The sequence below is a fragment of the Ranitomeya imitator genome, chromosome 5 (genome assembly GCF_032444005.1).
Source record: "Ranitomeya imitator isolate aRanImi1 chromosome 5, aRanImi1.pri, whole genome shotgun sequence".
NCBI lineage: Eukaryota > Metazoa > Chordata > Amphibia > Anura > Dendrobatidae > Ranitomeya > Ranitomeya imitator.
Window position 1 is genome coordinate 78,411,464 of NC_091286.1, and position 17,249 is coordinate 78,428,712.

Here is a 17,249-nt window from a genome sequence, read left to right on the forward strand (position 1 = left end):
GTCTCAGAAAATTGTGCAAACTTTGGAATTTTTTTATCATTTAAATAAAAAAAATTACTGATACATGTTTGGTATCTATGAACTCGTAATGACCTGGAGAATCATAATGGTATGTCCGTTTTAGCATTTAGTGAACATGGTAAAATAAAACAACCAAAAAACAATTGTGGAATTGCACTTTTTTTTGCTAGTTTATCGCACTTGTAATTTTTTTCCCGTACTCTATATGGTAAATCCAGTGGTGTCATTCAGAAGTACAACTCGTCCCTCAAAAAACAAGCCCTCACCTGGCCATATTGACTAAAAAGTTATGGCTCTGTTAAGAGGAGCTAAAAAGGAAAACCCCAAGGTTGTGAAGGGGTTGAGGTGCCAATTTTTGTTCTGACACACTCCATTTCACCAGATGAGGATTACCACGTTTTAATATTTCTATCAATGTAATGACATAATTCCACGTTTAGGAATTTTTAATACGCATTCTTTTAAGTAGATACTTGAATATTTTTACTGTGCTCAACAAATACAGATCTACAAATGATTACGTATTCTATTGTGTGGACTGTGGATGTAAAGATGAGAGTTGTGTTGTCATCTGCATGATGAGAGATGCTGACTGTAGGTGCCGCTTTGTCGCTGGTTGTGCTGGTGACAGCAAGATTTTGTAGTCTAGAAGTTGTCTGAATCTGCAGTAATCGGTGTATGACTGGGTGTTGTCATCACTGTGCCAATGTCCGTCACATCTCATTCATATAGATGATCGACTCTGCAAGGAAATCTGTCTAGAAAGATTTTTCACTTGCCATTGTCAAACACAAAACCTGAAACAAATTTAATGTGAACTGAAATAATAGAAAATGTTTATAGGGAAAATGTTTGTCAGTCGTCTGTTTTATTCCTTCACTCGGGTATATATATAATTTTTAAAATTGCTAAAAGGAAAATGGGCTGATGCAAAAGTTTTAGCACCCTGCTTGGTTCATACCTAGCACCCCCTTTTACAAGTATCGCAGCTTGTAAACACTTTTTGTAGACAGACAAGAGTTTTTCAAATTCTTGTTAAGGGGATTTTCATCCATTCTTCCTTGGAAAATTCTTCCAGTTCTGTGAGATTCCTGGGTCGTCTTGCATGCACTGCTATTTTGAGGCCTAGACGGCAGATTTTCGATGATGATCAGATCTGAGGACTGTGAGGGCCATTGTAAAACCTTCAGCTGGCACCTTTTGAGAAAGTCTTTGGTGGATTGTGATTAGGATCATTATCCATTTGTAGAAGCCATCCTCTTTTCAACTTCAGCTTTTTACAGATGGTGGTATATCTGCATCAAGAATTTGTTGAAATTTAATTGAATCCATTGTTCCCTCTACCCATGAAATTTTCCCCGTGCCATTGGCCTCAAGGACACCGTTCTCTCCTGGTTCTCCTCCCACCTCTCTGACCGCTCATTCACTGTATCTTTTTGCCTGGTCTAATTCCGCTAATCTTCCCCTTATTATCAGAGTTCCTCAAGGCTGAGTCCTAGGCCCCCTCCTCTTCTCTCTTTATACCGCCCCTATTGGACAAACCATCAACAGATTTGGTTTCCAGCATCATCTCTGTGCTGATGACACCCAATTATACACCTCTTCTCTTGACATCACGCTACCTTAATACAAAATGCCAAGGATTGTCTATCTGCTGTCTCTAACATCATGTCCTCCCTCCATCTGAAACTGAATCTCTCCAAAACTGAACTCCTTGTGTTTCCTCCCTCTACTAATCTACCTATACCCGAATTTCCTTGGGTGGTGCAATCATAACTCCCAAGCAGTAGGTTCTCTGTCTTGGGGTCATATTTGACACACAGCTTTCCTTTAGTCTCCATTTCTAATCAGTCGCTCTTGTCACCTGCACCTTAAAATAACCTCGAGAATCCGACTTTTTCTCACCTTTCAAACTGCAAAAACTTTAACTGTTGCTCGTATTCATTCTCGTCTGGGCTACTGCAACTCTCTTCTGATTGGTCTCCCTCTAACCAAAGTTTCTTCTCTCCAAACCGTCCTAAGTGCCACAGCCAGGCTCGTATTTTTGTCACTGTATAACTGATGCCATTACCCTGTGCCAGTGATTGCACTGGTTGCCCAATCGTTACAGAATATAATACAAACTCATCTCTCTCCCCCACAAAGCTCTCCACAGTTCTTTACCGCCCTATATCTCATCCCCCATTTCTGTTTATTGCCCTACATGTATCCTCCGTTCTTAAGTCACTTAAAGGGAATCTGTCACCCCAAAAATCATATATTAGCTAAGGCCACCGGCATCTCCTATCTTCATGCGATGACGTCCTCTTCCTTGCTTCCTGCCGCTGCTCCGGCGCAGGAGTACTTTTTCTGCCCTGTTGAGGGCAGAGCAAAGTACTGCAGTGCGCAGGTGCTGGGTCTCTCTGACCTTTCCCGGCGCCTGCGCACTGCAGTACTTTGCTCTGCCCTCAACAGGGCAGATAAAGTACGCCTGCGCCGGAGCCACGGCAGGAAGACAAGAAGAGGACGTCATCGTATGAAGATGGGAGGCCCCGGACCGCGACACCCATCGGACTGGACCGCAGCGGGAACGCCCCTGGGTGAGTATAATATAACCTGTTTTTCTTACCTTTCAGGTTACATTGGAGGCTTATCTACAGCATTACAGAATGCTGTAGATAAGCCCCTGTTGCCGATGGCCTTAGCTCATATACAATTTTTGGGGTGACAAATTCCCTTTAAACACGATGTAACTCCAAGTCCGTGACACTTCTGTGAAATCAACCTGTCACAACCCCTATAAAGGAGTGGTTCTGCAGGGGGTGACCACAGACCATTTCTCTGGTCTCATCCTGTTTGGCTGTTGTTTTGGTCACTTTAGCATTTTCTCATTACTCTCAGCCCTAGAAGTACTGTACAGTAGCATGAAACGGTGTCTACAACCCACAGAAGTTGCTCAGGTAGTGCAGCGCATCCCGGAAGGCACAACAATGCAATCTGTGGCAAGAAGGGTAGCTGTGTCTGTCAGCACAGTGTCCAGATCATGGAGTTGATACCGGCAGACGTGGAGTGGGCTGTGGCACCCAGCAGCAGAACCTGTACCTCCTCTGTGCAAGGAAGAACAGGAGGAGCAGTGCCAGAGACATGCTAAATTGCCTCCAGCAGGCCACTGACATCCATGTGTCTGCTCAAACTGTCAGAAATGGTGGTAGGAGGGCCCGATGTCCAGAAGTGGGTGTTGTGCTTACAGCCCAACACTGTGCAAGGCGATTGGCATTTGCGAAAGAACACCAATATTGGCAGATCTGACATTGGTGCCCTGGTTCTTCACAGATGAGAGCAGGTTCACTCTGAGCACGTGACCGAGTCTGGAGACGCTGTGGAGAATGTTCTGCTGCCTGCAACATACCATGACCAATTTGGCAGTGGGTCAGTAATGGTGTTGGGAGGCATTTCTTTGGAGGGCTACACAGCCCTCCATGTGCTAGCTAGAGGTACCCTAACTGTCATTAGGTACTGGGATGAGCTCCTCAGACCCATTGTGAGACCATATGCAGGTGCAGTGGGCCCTCTTGGGTTCCTTCTGATACATGACAATGCTAGGCCTCATGTTACTGAAGTGTGTCAGCAGGTTCCTACATGACGAAAGCATTGATTCTATGGACTGGACAGCCCGTTCCCTAGACCTGAATCCAATCGAGCACTTCTGGGACATCATGTCTCATTCCATGCACCACAGACTGTCCAGGAGTTGGCGGATGCTTTAGTCCAGGTCTGGAGGAGGTCCCTCAGGAGAACATCTGCCACCTCATAAGGAGCATGCCCAGGTGATAGAGAGGTCAATACAGGCACGTGGAGGCCACACACCCTACTTAGAATCATATCCTTGTCTTGAGGTACTTCCACTGAAGTTGGATCAGCCTGTAATTTGATTTTTGAGCATCAGTCCAAATCCAAACCTCCATGGGATATTAATTTTGACTTAAATTGATCATTATATTTTATTGTTCTCAACGCACTCCACTATGCAATGAATAAAGATTTGCAAATGGATTATTTCATTCAGTAATATCTAGGACGTCCTATTTGGGTGTTATATATATATATAAGTTATTATTAAACGGAACACTATACATCTATATAATTTATTATTTTTTTACTTAAATTACAAAGGAAACATCATCTTTAACTTTGGGCCTGTAGAGATCATTTCATCTTCATAGCCTTTGATCGTGGTTGGCTAAAGGCCCCTTCACATTAAGCGACGCTGCAGCGATACCGACAACGATCCGGATCGCTGCAGCGTCGCTGTTTGGTCGCTGGAGAGCTGTCACACAGACCGCTCTCCAGCGACCAACGATGCCGGTAACCAGGGTAAACATCAGGTAACTAAGCGCAGGGCCGCGCTTAGTAACCCGATGTTTACCCTGGTTACCATCCTAAAAGTAAAAAAAACAAACACTACATACTTACCTACAGCCGTCTGTCCTCCAGCGCTGTGCTCTGCACTCCTCCTGTACTGTCTGTGAGCACAGCGGCCGGAAAGCAGAGCGGTGACGTCACCGCTCTGCTTTCCGGCTGACCGACGCTCACAGCCAGTACAGGAGGAGTGCAGAGCACAGCGCTGGAGGACAGACAGCGGTAGGTAAGTATGTAGTGTTTGTTTTTTTTTACTTTTAGGATGGTAACCAGGGTAAACATCGGGTTACTAAGCGCGGCCCTGCGCTTAGTTACCCGATGTTTACCCTGGTTACCAGCGAAGACATCGCTGAATCGGTGTCACACACGCCGATTCAGCGATGGTCAGCGGGAGAGCCAGCGACCAAAGAAAGGTCTGGCCCTCTAGCCCCGACCAACGACATCACAGCAGGATTCTGATCGCTGCTGTGTGTCAAACTAAACGATATCGCTAGCGAGGACGCTGCAACGTCACGGATTGCTAGCGATATCGTTTAGTGTGAAGGTACCTTTAGTCTCCCAACCCTGCTATACACTTGCATGCTCTGCGCTGCTGAGCGTGCATACGTTTTCAATGAGAGACGTTAGTAAGCTGCTGTCTGACACCTCTAGTGGTGGAGATCAAGAGGATCAGGTTTTGCAATTCAAACATGCCAGGAGACCCCCGATATGCTTTCATCAGCCAGACCAGCCAAAGTTCGGAGCCTTCGTGTCAGAATCTCCATTTTTTTGTTTGTGTGCTGTTCCACAATGATGCAGTCACTTGTGGGAGAGATACATTCAGATGAATAGGTGGTCATGCCAGGAGCCACTCTTTACATGTGGAGGTTGCTCCCCTCGCCTCCCTGTGCCCTCCTCAGCAGTGACTGACAGACTGCTGTGCATACATAACAGCTGTCTGAGGCATGAAGGGGGCACCGTGATTTTGAACATTCCATAAACAATTTGTCTGTCTAATTTTTTTCAGCGCTCCTAGTAGCCAAACAGAAGGACTTTTTTGTCTTATTAGGCTGACAAATCCACTTTAAACCCATGAATGAGGTTTCTTTTTCATCGGCTGTTAATGTAATTCTGATCTGAGCATCTCCGATTGTGTGAGATGTTCCTCCTGTAATGGAAATAAACTAAAATTGCGGATCTGAGTGAATTATTGGCTTGTTTTTTTTGCAGTAGAACTGACTGCTTCTTATTTCTCTCCAGGCAATAGAAAAGAAGCGTAAACAAGATGAGAGAAGAAAACGGGAGTCAGACGCCGCAAAGTTGTTACAAGATAGAAATGCTGACGGGTAAGCGTCTTTTTGCAATTTTCTAAACTCTCGTAGCTGAAGATGCTTTTTAGTCAATCATCCCAGAGTTAGAACCTAAATGTAAAATTAAGACCATTGACATGGGTGCAGAGTGACCTGAGAGTAGGGCGGCAAAAACTCTGCATCATGGAAGCAATTTATGACTTGGCATCCAGAGATAATAGATTCGAGTAGATGAGGGCAGTGACGGGACACTCACAAACTGCTGGCCCAGAATAGCTAGCCAGGCTACAATGGTGAAGACCTAAGTGTGACCCAGAAGACCGTTTTTTATTAAATTAGACACAACCACAGATGTACCAACCACTATTAATCAATGATTACAAAATCAACAATATAGGAATAATATATGCCATGTGCCAGTGATTTAGTGCTCTGTGGAGAAAAATGTGGAAGAACCACTATATATGAGATAGAACAAACACAGCCAATATATAGCTGTCGATATGTATGTAGAAGAACTTGGATCTACTGACAATACCACAATACCAAATGTCCACAGGTGCCTTTTAATTGTGCAATGCAATGTGCAGCGTGCTCCTCAGAAGAGGAGATACAGCAGGAGCCCCGCAGCAAAATAGACCAAGTGCACGGTATAAAACAACTAGGGGTATGCACACAATATACCTTAATGGGAGGGTCAGCCAGGTCCCGTAATAGCGCACCCCGACGCGCGTTTCGGATCTTAGTCCTTCGTCAGGGGTTTATTTTACTTGCCAATCATATATAATAAAGGCATTCTTTATATCTATCCTTGGCTTGGTGACTTTTTCTGGGTACGTCTATATATTGGCTGTGTTTGTTCTATCTCGTTTTTTATTAAGTAGCTGGATCCATTCATAGAGGCTGACTTCTGAACCCTCAGACTTTCTCCGCTGCTTGAAAATTACATAATTCCCAATCTTTTACGAACAACATGATGGTAAAACTTTCTACTATGGCACAGATAATAATAATTTATTGCCAAATTCAACCTGTGAATTCCATTGTGAACTTACGGGCATGGTGCCAACTATAAGCTAGAGAATACTAAACAATTGGAAAGATTTGCCATAAATGCATTTAGTGTGAAGAAATGGGATCAGGAAAAGACTTCTCCATGCTTGCTGCCCCAAAACAAATGGTCTGCAGCCAAATCTAGCATTCTTGATGTTTTTAAATGGGTTGTACAGTACTGAACAATCCATTATGAATGCCCCCAATTTGCTTAGTAAAATAAAAAAGAAAGATACTTTCCTCACTGACTTGCACCACTCTGAGCGCTATGTTCCCCGTCAATCTCATTACATTGTTTATATCACATAGTATGTAGTCTTCACGGATCCATTAAACTGGGCTGCAGTGCTCGCTTGATATTAGAGGGATTCTCCCAGAATGTAATGAAACAACCCCGGTCACGTAATTTATGCAGGAGCCCGTCCTAGTCACATGTGAGGATGGGCTGCAGTCTGAAGAAACAGTTAACGCAATCTGTGTTTCAACTGACAGAAGACCAGCTGTGATCTATTAGTCTTTTTCACACGTGCTGTTGCTTCATTCTGTTCCTCCCATTCTATAGATGTAATTTTCATTTTTCTTGCCCTGATGTGGAATCTTGCATTTCTCCCTGTTAATACCATTCTATTAGCCATTGCCCACTTTTTAAGCTTATTTAGATCCTTCTGAACCCTTTCTCTGTCTTCTCTAGTGCTAGCTATCCCTCCTAGCATTGCATCGTCTGAAAATTTGATTAGTTACCTTCAGTTCTCTTATTTAGATCATTTATAAATATGTTGAACAGGGCATAGCCTTGTGGTACCCCTCTTGAAACACTCTTCCAATTGGATGTGCAACCATTTATTGCCACTCTGAGTATGATCACTGAGCCAGTTATGAATCTACCTAACCGTAGCCTTGTCAATCCCATGCTTGATCATTATTTCAGTAAGGATAGTACGAGATACTTTATCAAGTGCTTTGCTGAAGTCGAGATATACTATATCTACCACATTTCCCTGATCCACCAAGTCAGTGATTCCATCATAGAAAGAAATTAGATTAATCTGACATGACTTTTTTGCTACAAACCCATGCTGGCTCTGGTTAACTACTGTTTTCTTATCCAAGTACTTGCATACATGTTGTTTAATAATTTGATAGCTGTGTTTCTTCAAACTTAAGCCCACCCTGATACACAACTAGGAACGGACTGTCGTTTAAATTACGTGACAGGAGTTATTTTATCACATTCTTGGAGAACACGTTTAACATTGTAACATACATGATTGCCAGGAGACACAACATTCTCTACAGGGGAGCAGCGCCTGTCCGGAAAGGAAATATGTTTCTTTTTTTATTTTTATTAAGCACACTGGAGGCGTTCAAAAAGGGTTGTCCAATTGTGGAGAACAACCCCTTTTAAAGCTCTTAAAAAAATTTTGCTCAACACTTGAAAAAAGTTTGTTGAAGAGTTCATTGTCACTAATGATGGTGGCAGACATAAAAGACAAAATTGAGACATTTTTGAGGACACTCTGATTTAGTGATGCCCAATGATCTGGTGGCCACTTATGGCAAGGAAATGGAATATCTTATCATGCAGTTGCATTCTCCAGGATAATAGTCCGTTTTCTTCCATACTATAAAGAAAAGAGTTTCGGTACTTGCTTTCTCCTTTTGTCATGGGAGCATTGTGGTGTGTTATATCATGTATATATTTATCAGCCTTTTCTATGCCAAGATTTAAGATCCGTATTTCCTTCTTATGTATTGTGGACAAACAAGAATCAATCTCCAAAAATCTTTCTTGAAAGATGGTAGATAAGCGCTGTTTTAATATTTTTTTTAGACAGTGGTCAATTATATTTGATTGTCTTTTTTTCTGTTCTTATTTGCTCCAGGTTAATTATTGCTTCCCGGTTCCACCCTACACCTCTGCTACTCACTTTGCTAGAATTTGTTGCCCCATCAAGGCCCTTTGTAGTCTATTGCCAATATAAGGAGGTAGGTGTCAGTCCACAGATGTCATCTTGGTGTAAAGTATTTTGTTATTGTACAACCCAAAATATATATAATGTATAAAATGTATATTTTCTGAATGCAGTCAGGTTTTTTGTCCTTTTATGTTTTTCATAATGGTGCTTGTGAGAGCGGTAGGCCAAACCCTTAAAAAGCATATTGGCCAGCATATCGTTGGGGTCTAGGTCCTGGACCCCCACCAATTGCTCCAAACAATTGCCTGATGTCCGCAGCTTAGGCTTTTTTGTGAGTGCACACACAGATCGGTGTAGGGGCTCCACTATCTTTAACTCTGTACTCCACTGTTGGGCACAATCTGAGCGCCTCTGCGTCATGGGCAGTGCTCCTAGGACAAGCATTTTGAGTAATCAGTTCGGGTCCCTGTGCTTTACGGCCGGCGCTCAGTCAGTGCGGGAAGCTGACTGCGAGGGACGCGACAGACACTGGAATGTAAATATGTAGTGTTTTTTTTAGGTAACCAGGGTAAATATCGGGTTACTAAGCGCGGCCCTGCGCTTAGTAACCCGATGTTTACCCTGGTTACCCGGGGACCTTGGCATCGTTGGTCGCTGGAGAGCTGTCTTTGTGACAGCTCTCCAGCGACCACACAGCGACGCCACAGCGATCGGCATCGTTGTCTATATTGCTGCAGCGTCGCTTAATGTGACGGTACCCTTACACCTTAGATCCAAGAAAAAAAAGTCATCCTTTAAAGGGAACCCCCCGCACAAGTACAGACTTTTATAAATTGCCCGCTATACCTCTATTGTGTCCCGGAGGTATGTTTTCTCCCCCGGTGCCAACTGCCTCAGAGCTGGCAATCCCCTCCCTCTTGCATCTGTGCGCCACCTCCTGTGTTCCTGTTACATGCCCTGATGTAAGTTCCGGGCAGCGTGAAATGTTGGCAGAGCGCAGACGCTGGGCATGTAACAGGAACACAGGAGGCGGAGCAAAGCAATGCATGTCAACTCTTCTTTAGGGTCTCATACATTTAATGCCTATCCTGTGGCCTTGGCGGATGTTATACAGGTCCTTTATTGTGCCCATATTACACAGACCACACCAGACCTCCTATGGTTGATCAAAATCTCATATAATGTTCCAACTCTGGTTGTGACGTAATGTGGGGGAGGTCTGGATGCTGGGTTCATATTGTTTCTACAGAAAGCACCTGTCTTCCCTATGTCCCATGACCGCACCACCTGAGAGAGGATATCCGCTCATCAAGGACATGAAACCTACTGAATAAAAGGGCAGCACCTCTCCTTCGCATCAGTTTGGTCTCCTGTCCTTGAGGGAACCGGATAAAGGATGGTACGAAGAATAGGAACTCTCCCAGGTCTGGCTGGTGTCATCGAGGGCCTTCCGGGACTCTGGCAGGTTGGGAAGCGCCACCACCGGTCCTGGAGGTTGGTGATGTGCAGTTGGAGAACTTTGCCAAAATGTCTGTAGCTAACATGCTGTCCCAGACCTGTGATGCCCGGGACGCACTGAATTGGCGTGCAACAGAGACATTGCCGTCTGGACCTGCACACGTGTGGGGCGCGCTGGTGACGGTTATATCAGCGCACCGGAAAGTGAGTTGCGGCCTTGAAATGCTGTGTCTGCGTGTGATTAGTGCTCGCCTTACTGCTCCATACACAAAGCGTGTCTGGGAAGAAGTTCTGACCCGGAAATCATACAGACCCTTCCTGGGGAGGGTCCGGAGACAAGAGCTGGAGCTGTGACTGTGGCTGGTCTCTCATACATATAATGACTGAGTTCCAGTATAAACTAATAATATTTAGTTTAACATGAGAGCAATCTAAAATAATAAAACCTGCAGCATTTAATCTCACTTCTTGAAGAAAATATATACAGTATATTTTTTTCATTTTTCAGCCCTTACTTGAATGTTATACAAAACTTCGAGAAAAAGGTGGCGTCATTAACCTCAAGCTGTCGGAGACCTGGCTGAGGAATTATCAGGTAATTTGTTTTCCTATAACCAATCAATACTTTCCATTGATGTCTCTCTTGCTGACGGAACCTCATTGGCTGCCGAACACTTAGGCTATGTGCACACGTTGCGGATTCTCTGCGGATCCGCAGCGTTTTTTGCAGTGCAGAAATGCTGGAGATCCACAATTGATTTACAGTACAATGTAAATCGATGAGAAAAAAAAGCTGTGCACACGTTGCGGAAAATACGCTGCGGAAACTCTGCGGTTTAAAAGTAGCAGCATATCACCTCTTTTTTGAGAATCTGCAGCGTTTTTGTACCCATTCCATTATATAAATCCGCAGGGGTAAAAAACGCGGCAAATCCACAAAAAAAAACACTCAAAAAACACTGCGGATCTGCACAAAAAAATGCAACAAATCCGCGTTTTCTGCCAGGAGAGGCAGAATCTGCACCAGAAATTAAGGCTAATCCGCAACGTGTGCACATAGCCTTCTAATAAATCAAACCTATTTACTGGGTAATTGCAAAAATCAAAGTTTCCACAAGAACATGACATGGCTGACTTGATTTGGAATTACCTTGGTCTGCTGAAGTGTCTATGTCAATACATAGCAATGTCTTCCCTGAGACACCGGGCCTTAAGTGACCAAATTTGGCTCATGCCTTTACAGGTTCTTTCATATTGATCGTCTTTGTCTTTTATTAATGGCTTTTACTAGCTTAATAGCTGCTCCGCCATCTGTTTCCATTTTTACAGTGGGGGAAATAAGTATTAGAACCTTTCCTGATTTTGTAAGTTTGCCTACTGACAAAGCCATGAACAGTCTATAATTTTAATGGCAGGCTAATTTTAACACTGAGAGATAGAATATCAAAAATCAAATCTAGAAAATCACATTATATGAATTATATCAATTTATTTGCAATTTGCAGTGAGAGATAAGAATTTGATCCCCTACCAACCATTAAGAGTTTCCGGCTCCTAGAGACCAGTTAGAGGCTTCTAATTAACTCGTTACCTGCATTAAAGTCAGCTGTCTACATAGTCACCTTTTATAAAAGACTCCTGTCCACAGACTCAATCAGTCAGACTCTAACCTCTACAACATGGGCAACACCAAAGAGCATTATAAGGATGTCAGTAGCAAGATCATAGACCTGCACAAAGCTGGAATGGGCTACAAAACAATAAGTAAGACGCTGGGTGAGAAGGGGAGAACTGTTGGTGCAATAGTAAGAAAATGGAAGAAATACAAAATACAATCAACATCGATCTGGGGCACCATGCAAAATCTCACCTCGTGGGGTATTCTTGATCATGAGAAAAGTGAGAGATCAGCCTAAAACTTCATGGGGGGAATTTGTTAATGATCTCAAGGCAGCTGGGACCACAGTCACCAAGAAAACCATTGTTAACACATGATGCCGTAAAGGTTTAAAATCCTGTAGTTCCCATAAGGTCCCCCTGTTCAAGAAGGCACATGTGTAGGACCGTCTGAAGTTTGCCAATGAACACCTGGATGATTTTGTCAATGATTGGGAGAAGGTGCTGTGGTCGGATGAGAAAAAAAATGGAGGTCTTTGGCATTAACTAAACACGCCGTGTTTGAAGGAAGAGAAATGCTGCCTATGACCCAAAGAACACCGTCCCCACTGTCAAGCATGGCGGTGGAAACCTTTTGTTTTGGGGTGTTTCTGTGCTAAGGGCACAGGACTACTTTACCACATCAGTGAGAGAATGGATGGAGACATGTACCGTAAAACCCAGAGTGACAACCTCCTTCCCTACACCAGGATATTAAAAATGGGTGTGGCTGGGTCTTGCATCAAAACAATTACCCAAAACATACAGCCAAGGCAACAAAAGAGTGGCTCAAAAAGAAGTGCATTAAGGTCATGCAGTGGCCTAGCCAGTTTCCAGACCTTAATCCCATAGAAAACTTATGGAGGGAGTTGAAGCTCCGAGTTGCCAAGCGACAGCCTCAAAATCTTAAAGATTTGCAATGAGGAGTGAACCAAAATTCCTCCTGATATGTGCACATACCTCATCATCAACTACAAAAAATGTCTGACTGCTGTGCTTGCCAACAAGGGTTTTGCCACCAAGTACGAAGGTTTGCCAGAGGGATCAAATACTTATTTCTCACTGCAAAATGCAAATAAAATTATATAATTCATGCAATGTGATTTTCTGGATTTTATTTTTGATGCCCTGTCTCTCAATGTTAAAATTAACCTACCCTTAAAATTATAAGACTGTTCATGTCTTTGTCAGTGTGCAAACTTACAAAATCAGCAAAGGATCAAATACTTATTTTTTTCTGATTTATTTCCCTAAGCTGACTATAATAATGATTTCTTTTAGGTTTTGCCAGACAGAAGCCACCCAAAATTGGTGATGAGTAGTGGAGGAGGCTACATACTTCATGGCATCACTGTAGCTAGCGACACCACAAAGACCAGCACCAGTTGTCCAGAAACAACCCAAGAGCCCGCACCAAAAAAACTGAAAGTCGTAGAAGGTTGACACAAACGTTATTTTTAATTTCACAAGACCAACACTCAACCCACAGCATGAACCAGAGATTTTTTTTCTCTACTTTAATTTTATACGTTTTGGGGTTTTTTTTTTTAGTTGCTTTTTCTCCTTTTGTTTCTTGTTTTTTTTTTTTGTTTTTTTTTAAGTTGCCATAGAGACAAAATACAATTTAGTTTATATTTGAATATGTTCCTTTTCTTTTACATATAACAAGAATGAAAAAGAAATATCTATTTATCACTTTAACATGTAAAATGTATGTACAGCTCGATGTCCCCCTTCTACATGGCTGGCAATTTTGGAGGCTTGTTGGATGAAGGCTGATTGCGGTTTCTTTATGTTGTATGGTAGATGTAAAGTGGAGTTGAGGACATTTAATCTTTTTGAGTTTATTTTCCATGAGTTAATCCAGTGCAGCTTTGTGAATACAGTGCCGTAGACTGCTCTGTGTCTCCATTATGTAAGAGCAGGACACAATGGGCTTTGACTAAACTGTAATTCTTTGGAAACAAGCCCTCGTTAGAATAAAAGCACCTCGGCGGCTGACAGATCGCTGCGGTTCTGACTTGTCTAATCCCCAGCGATCATCTGTCCACCCTTAGGCACGCTCCGTTCTGCTGCTTATTTTCCCAGCAGCAACCTCTGCTTGCAAAATTTACATGGTGCCCATTCAAATGAACGGATTATAATGTATTACTCGCTCATGTTAAAGGGGTGTTTCAATGTCCAATACAATTGTCAAAATGCTTAATCTATTTTTGTTTTCTCATAGTCCAACTTTTTTCTATAGGTCTCTAATACATGTCCAGAATTGAAGTACTCAGATATCCCCTCTGACTCAGATTGCAAAGCTACTGCACGGTTTTTTGTTTTTTTTTTATTTGGAGCACTTAATAGATCATCGAATAAAAATAAGTTTCACAATTGGATGTGTTTAAAAATAATGTCCCTGTGCGGAGATAATCTTATAGATGTGCCCCTGCTGTGTACTGTGTAATGGCTGTGTACCCAAAGAAGGGAAGTACACAACCCAAAATAAAATACAAAATTTGTATTAATGTAACTCAGATAAAACTAGAAACTAATATATATATATATATATATATATATATATATATATATATATATATATATATATATAATATAGAAAAAGGGGGGAAAAAACCTGAGCAGAGTGACCTCCAAGCAACCAGTGGAATTCAAGTGAAACAAGGAGCTAAACACTCTGTGTCAGAAAAAAAGCCATTAAGCATTACCGAATAGATTTATGATATCAACCCAGTGGGAATATTATTTTCAGCACAAGATGCGGTATATACAGAAACAGATAAAATATAAGTGTGTTGGTGGCACGCTGTTGCAAGGTCTACATAAATGTGTTAAGTGTGAACTCCTACAAAATACAGATTTTCAGTACTAAAATATATTGCACAGAAGAAGATGAGGCAAATGATGAGTAGAAAAAATCTATTCAAGTGCAAGTGCTTGAAAGTGCATAAGGACCTTTGTAACAACGAGGTCATGGGAAGAAATTTGCTGAAGGAGGTGCTGCCAGTACCTGTATAGATGAAAGTGCTTAGGAGGGATACCCCGACGCGCGTTTTGCTATCGCTTCTTCCTGGGAGGACCGTAGATGTTCCCCCACCCCTCTTTTTCTATATTATGTATATATTGGTTTCTAGTTTTATCTGAGTTACATTAATAAAAATGTTGTATTTTATTTTGGGTTGTGTACTTCCCTTCTTTGGGTATACTGTTCTATATTGGAAGTCTCCCTATATATTTTGTTATATGGTCTCCTAAATTGGCTTGTGTAATGGCTGTGTCTGGCCGTGCAGAGACATGGTCTGATAATATCACAGCTCCTGGGCGGGGGAAGGGAGCAAAAGTGTATACAGACAGGACAGTACGGGGATCACAAATGATTTATTTCTGTGAGGTAAAACGTTTCCCTTCCTGTTTCTAAGCAATGTTTTAAGGTACCTTCACACTGAGCAACTTTAGAACGATAAGAATAGCGATCCTTAACGTTGCAGCGTCCTGGATAGCGATCTCGTTGTGTTTGACACGCAGCAGCGATCAGGATCCTGCTGTGACATCGCTGGTCGGAGCTAGAAGGCCAGAACTTTATTTCGTCGCTGGATCACCCACTGACATCGCTAAATCGGCGTGTATGACGCCGATTCAGCGATGTCTTCACTGGTAACCAGGGTAAACATCAGGTTACTAAGCGCAGGGCCGCGCTTAGTAACCTGATGTTTACCCTGGTTACCATTGTAAATGTAAAAAAAAAAAAAAATACTACATACTTACATTCCGGTGTCTGTCGCGTCCCCCGGCGTCAGCTTCCCTGCACTGTGTCAGCGCCGGCCGGTCGTAAAGCAGAGCACAGCGGTGACGTCACCGCTCTGCTTTACGGCCGGCGCTTACACAGTGCAGGGAAGCTGACGCTGGGGGACATGAGAGACACCGGAATGTAAGCATGTAGTGTTCTGGGTTTTTTTACATTTACAATGTTAACCAGGGTAAACATAGAGTTACTGAGCGCGGCCCTGCGCTTAGTAACCCGATGTTTACCCTGGTTACCTGGGGACTTCGGCATCGTTGGTCGCTGGAGAGCTGTCTGTGTGACAGCTCTCCAGTGACCACACAACGACTAAACAGCGACACTGCAGCGATCGGCATCGTTGTCTATATCGCTGCAGCGTCGCTTAATGTGACGGTACCTTTACTTCAAAGAAAGAATCGGCGATGACTCCATGCTGTAATGTCTGTATAGTATTTTGCTTCCTCCCCCCGCCCAGGAGCTGTGGTATGATCAGACCATGTCCCCGCACGGTCACACACCGCCATTACACAGTACACAGCAGGGGCACATTTATAAGATTATCTCAGCACAGGAACTTTTTTTTTTTTTTTTAAACACATCCCATTGTGGAAATTATTATCATTCAAAGATCTATTGATTAAAATGAACTATGTCCGTGGGACAACCCCTTTAAAGGTGTGAATAGTTGAAAATTTGTATTTTCAGAAGGTTTGAGCCATATGAAAATATCAAATGTCTCATTACTTAACCCTTGCCACATCAGCACCAGCCTTTTTTGATCATGTCTCCTCTACAACACTTCACCACTTCAGCCAGCGAAGACCAAAAAAGCATCATTGGTTAAGTAACGATGGTTTTGGTATTTTCATAGATTAATGTAATAAATGTATTCAATTATTTAAAAAAAAATATCCAGCAAGAAAAAGCAATGTCTGGTGCTAATTTTTTACAATGTACCAATAGCTGGTTTATATTACCTGCATTTTTTTTTGTATACTTATTACTTTATTCAGTGCTCCTTTCACTATTGTTCAGTTATAAACTATAGTATATAGACCAAATTATCTATAGTTAATTATAGACATGGGTAACATCGGAGCTCACAGTCTTCCTTCATCCGTCCGATTCCGGCTACAGAGACACACATTATGTAGAATGATTGCAGATCGCAGTTACATCAAAGTCCATGTCTGTCCACGTAAACGCCATTGATCCTTCTATTTGTTTTCATCTGCGTATTGCTTTTGGACACAAGTGACTTTCATCATTCCATAAATGCAGCGAGCGCAATAAAGTAGAGTGAAGTCATTATTGTGATGTTCCTGGAGGCAGCGTGGCAATGGCTAATGCACTGGGATGTGTTTATTTCTTTCCTACAAGTACAGTTTCCAATATGTTTTCACGGTGAAGAAACCATGTTATCCATCCTGAAATGCACAAGTCGTATGAAACAAATCGAGAACAGGAACCGATTTAAAAAATAAATAAATAAATAATGCTGAATTTAATTTGGTCCTAAATCTACTTAATGGTGTACGCATGTCAAATGTTATCACTGAGGGCCTCATCAGCATTACGGTGGCCTGCACAGGGCCGTCTATAATTGTAAGACTGTAGAACTATAACTACTCCTTAACATATGGTTGATTAACCTAAGACACCAGATCACAAACC

General features: G+C 42.5%; 1 protein-coding gene across 3 annotated transcripts in view; it reads left to right on the forward strand.

Moving 5' to 3' along the window:
• Positions 1-13,999, forward strand: part of TRMT6 (tRNA methyltransferase 6 non-catalytic subunit) — a 56,535-nt gene extending 42,536 nt beyond the window's left edge. For 2 of the 3 annotated variants that reach the window (XM_069768828.1, XM_069768827.1), the window contains exons 8-11: positions 5,659-5,744; positions 8,645-8,747; positions 10,644-10,730; positions 13,073-13,371. In XM_069768828.1, coding sequence (XP_069624929.1) covers positions 5,659-5,744; positions 8,645-8,747; positions 10,644-10,730; positions 13,073-13,234 — 438 coding nt within the window. In that variant the 3' untranslated portion in view covers positions 13,235-13,371. Of the gene's footprint in view, positions 1-5,658; positions 5,745-8,644; positions 8,748-10,643; positions 10,731-13,072 lie in introns of all 3 variants that reach the window. The other variant, XM_069768825.1, reaches the window with a different exon arrangement.
• The last annotated feature ends 3,250 nt before the right edge of the window (positions 14,000-17,249 follow it).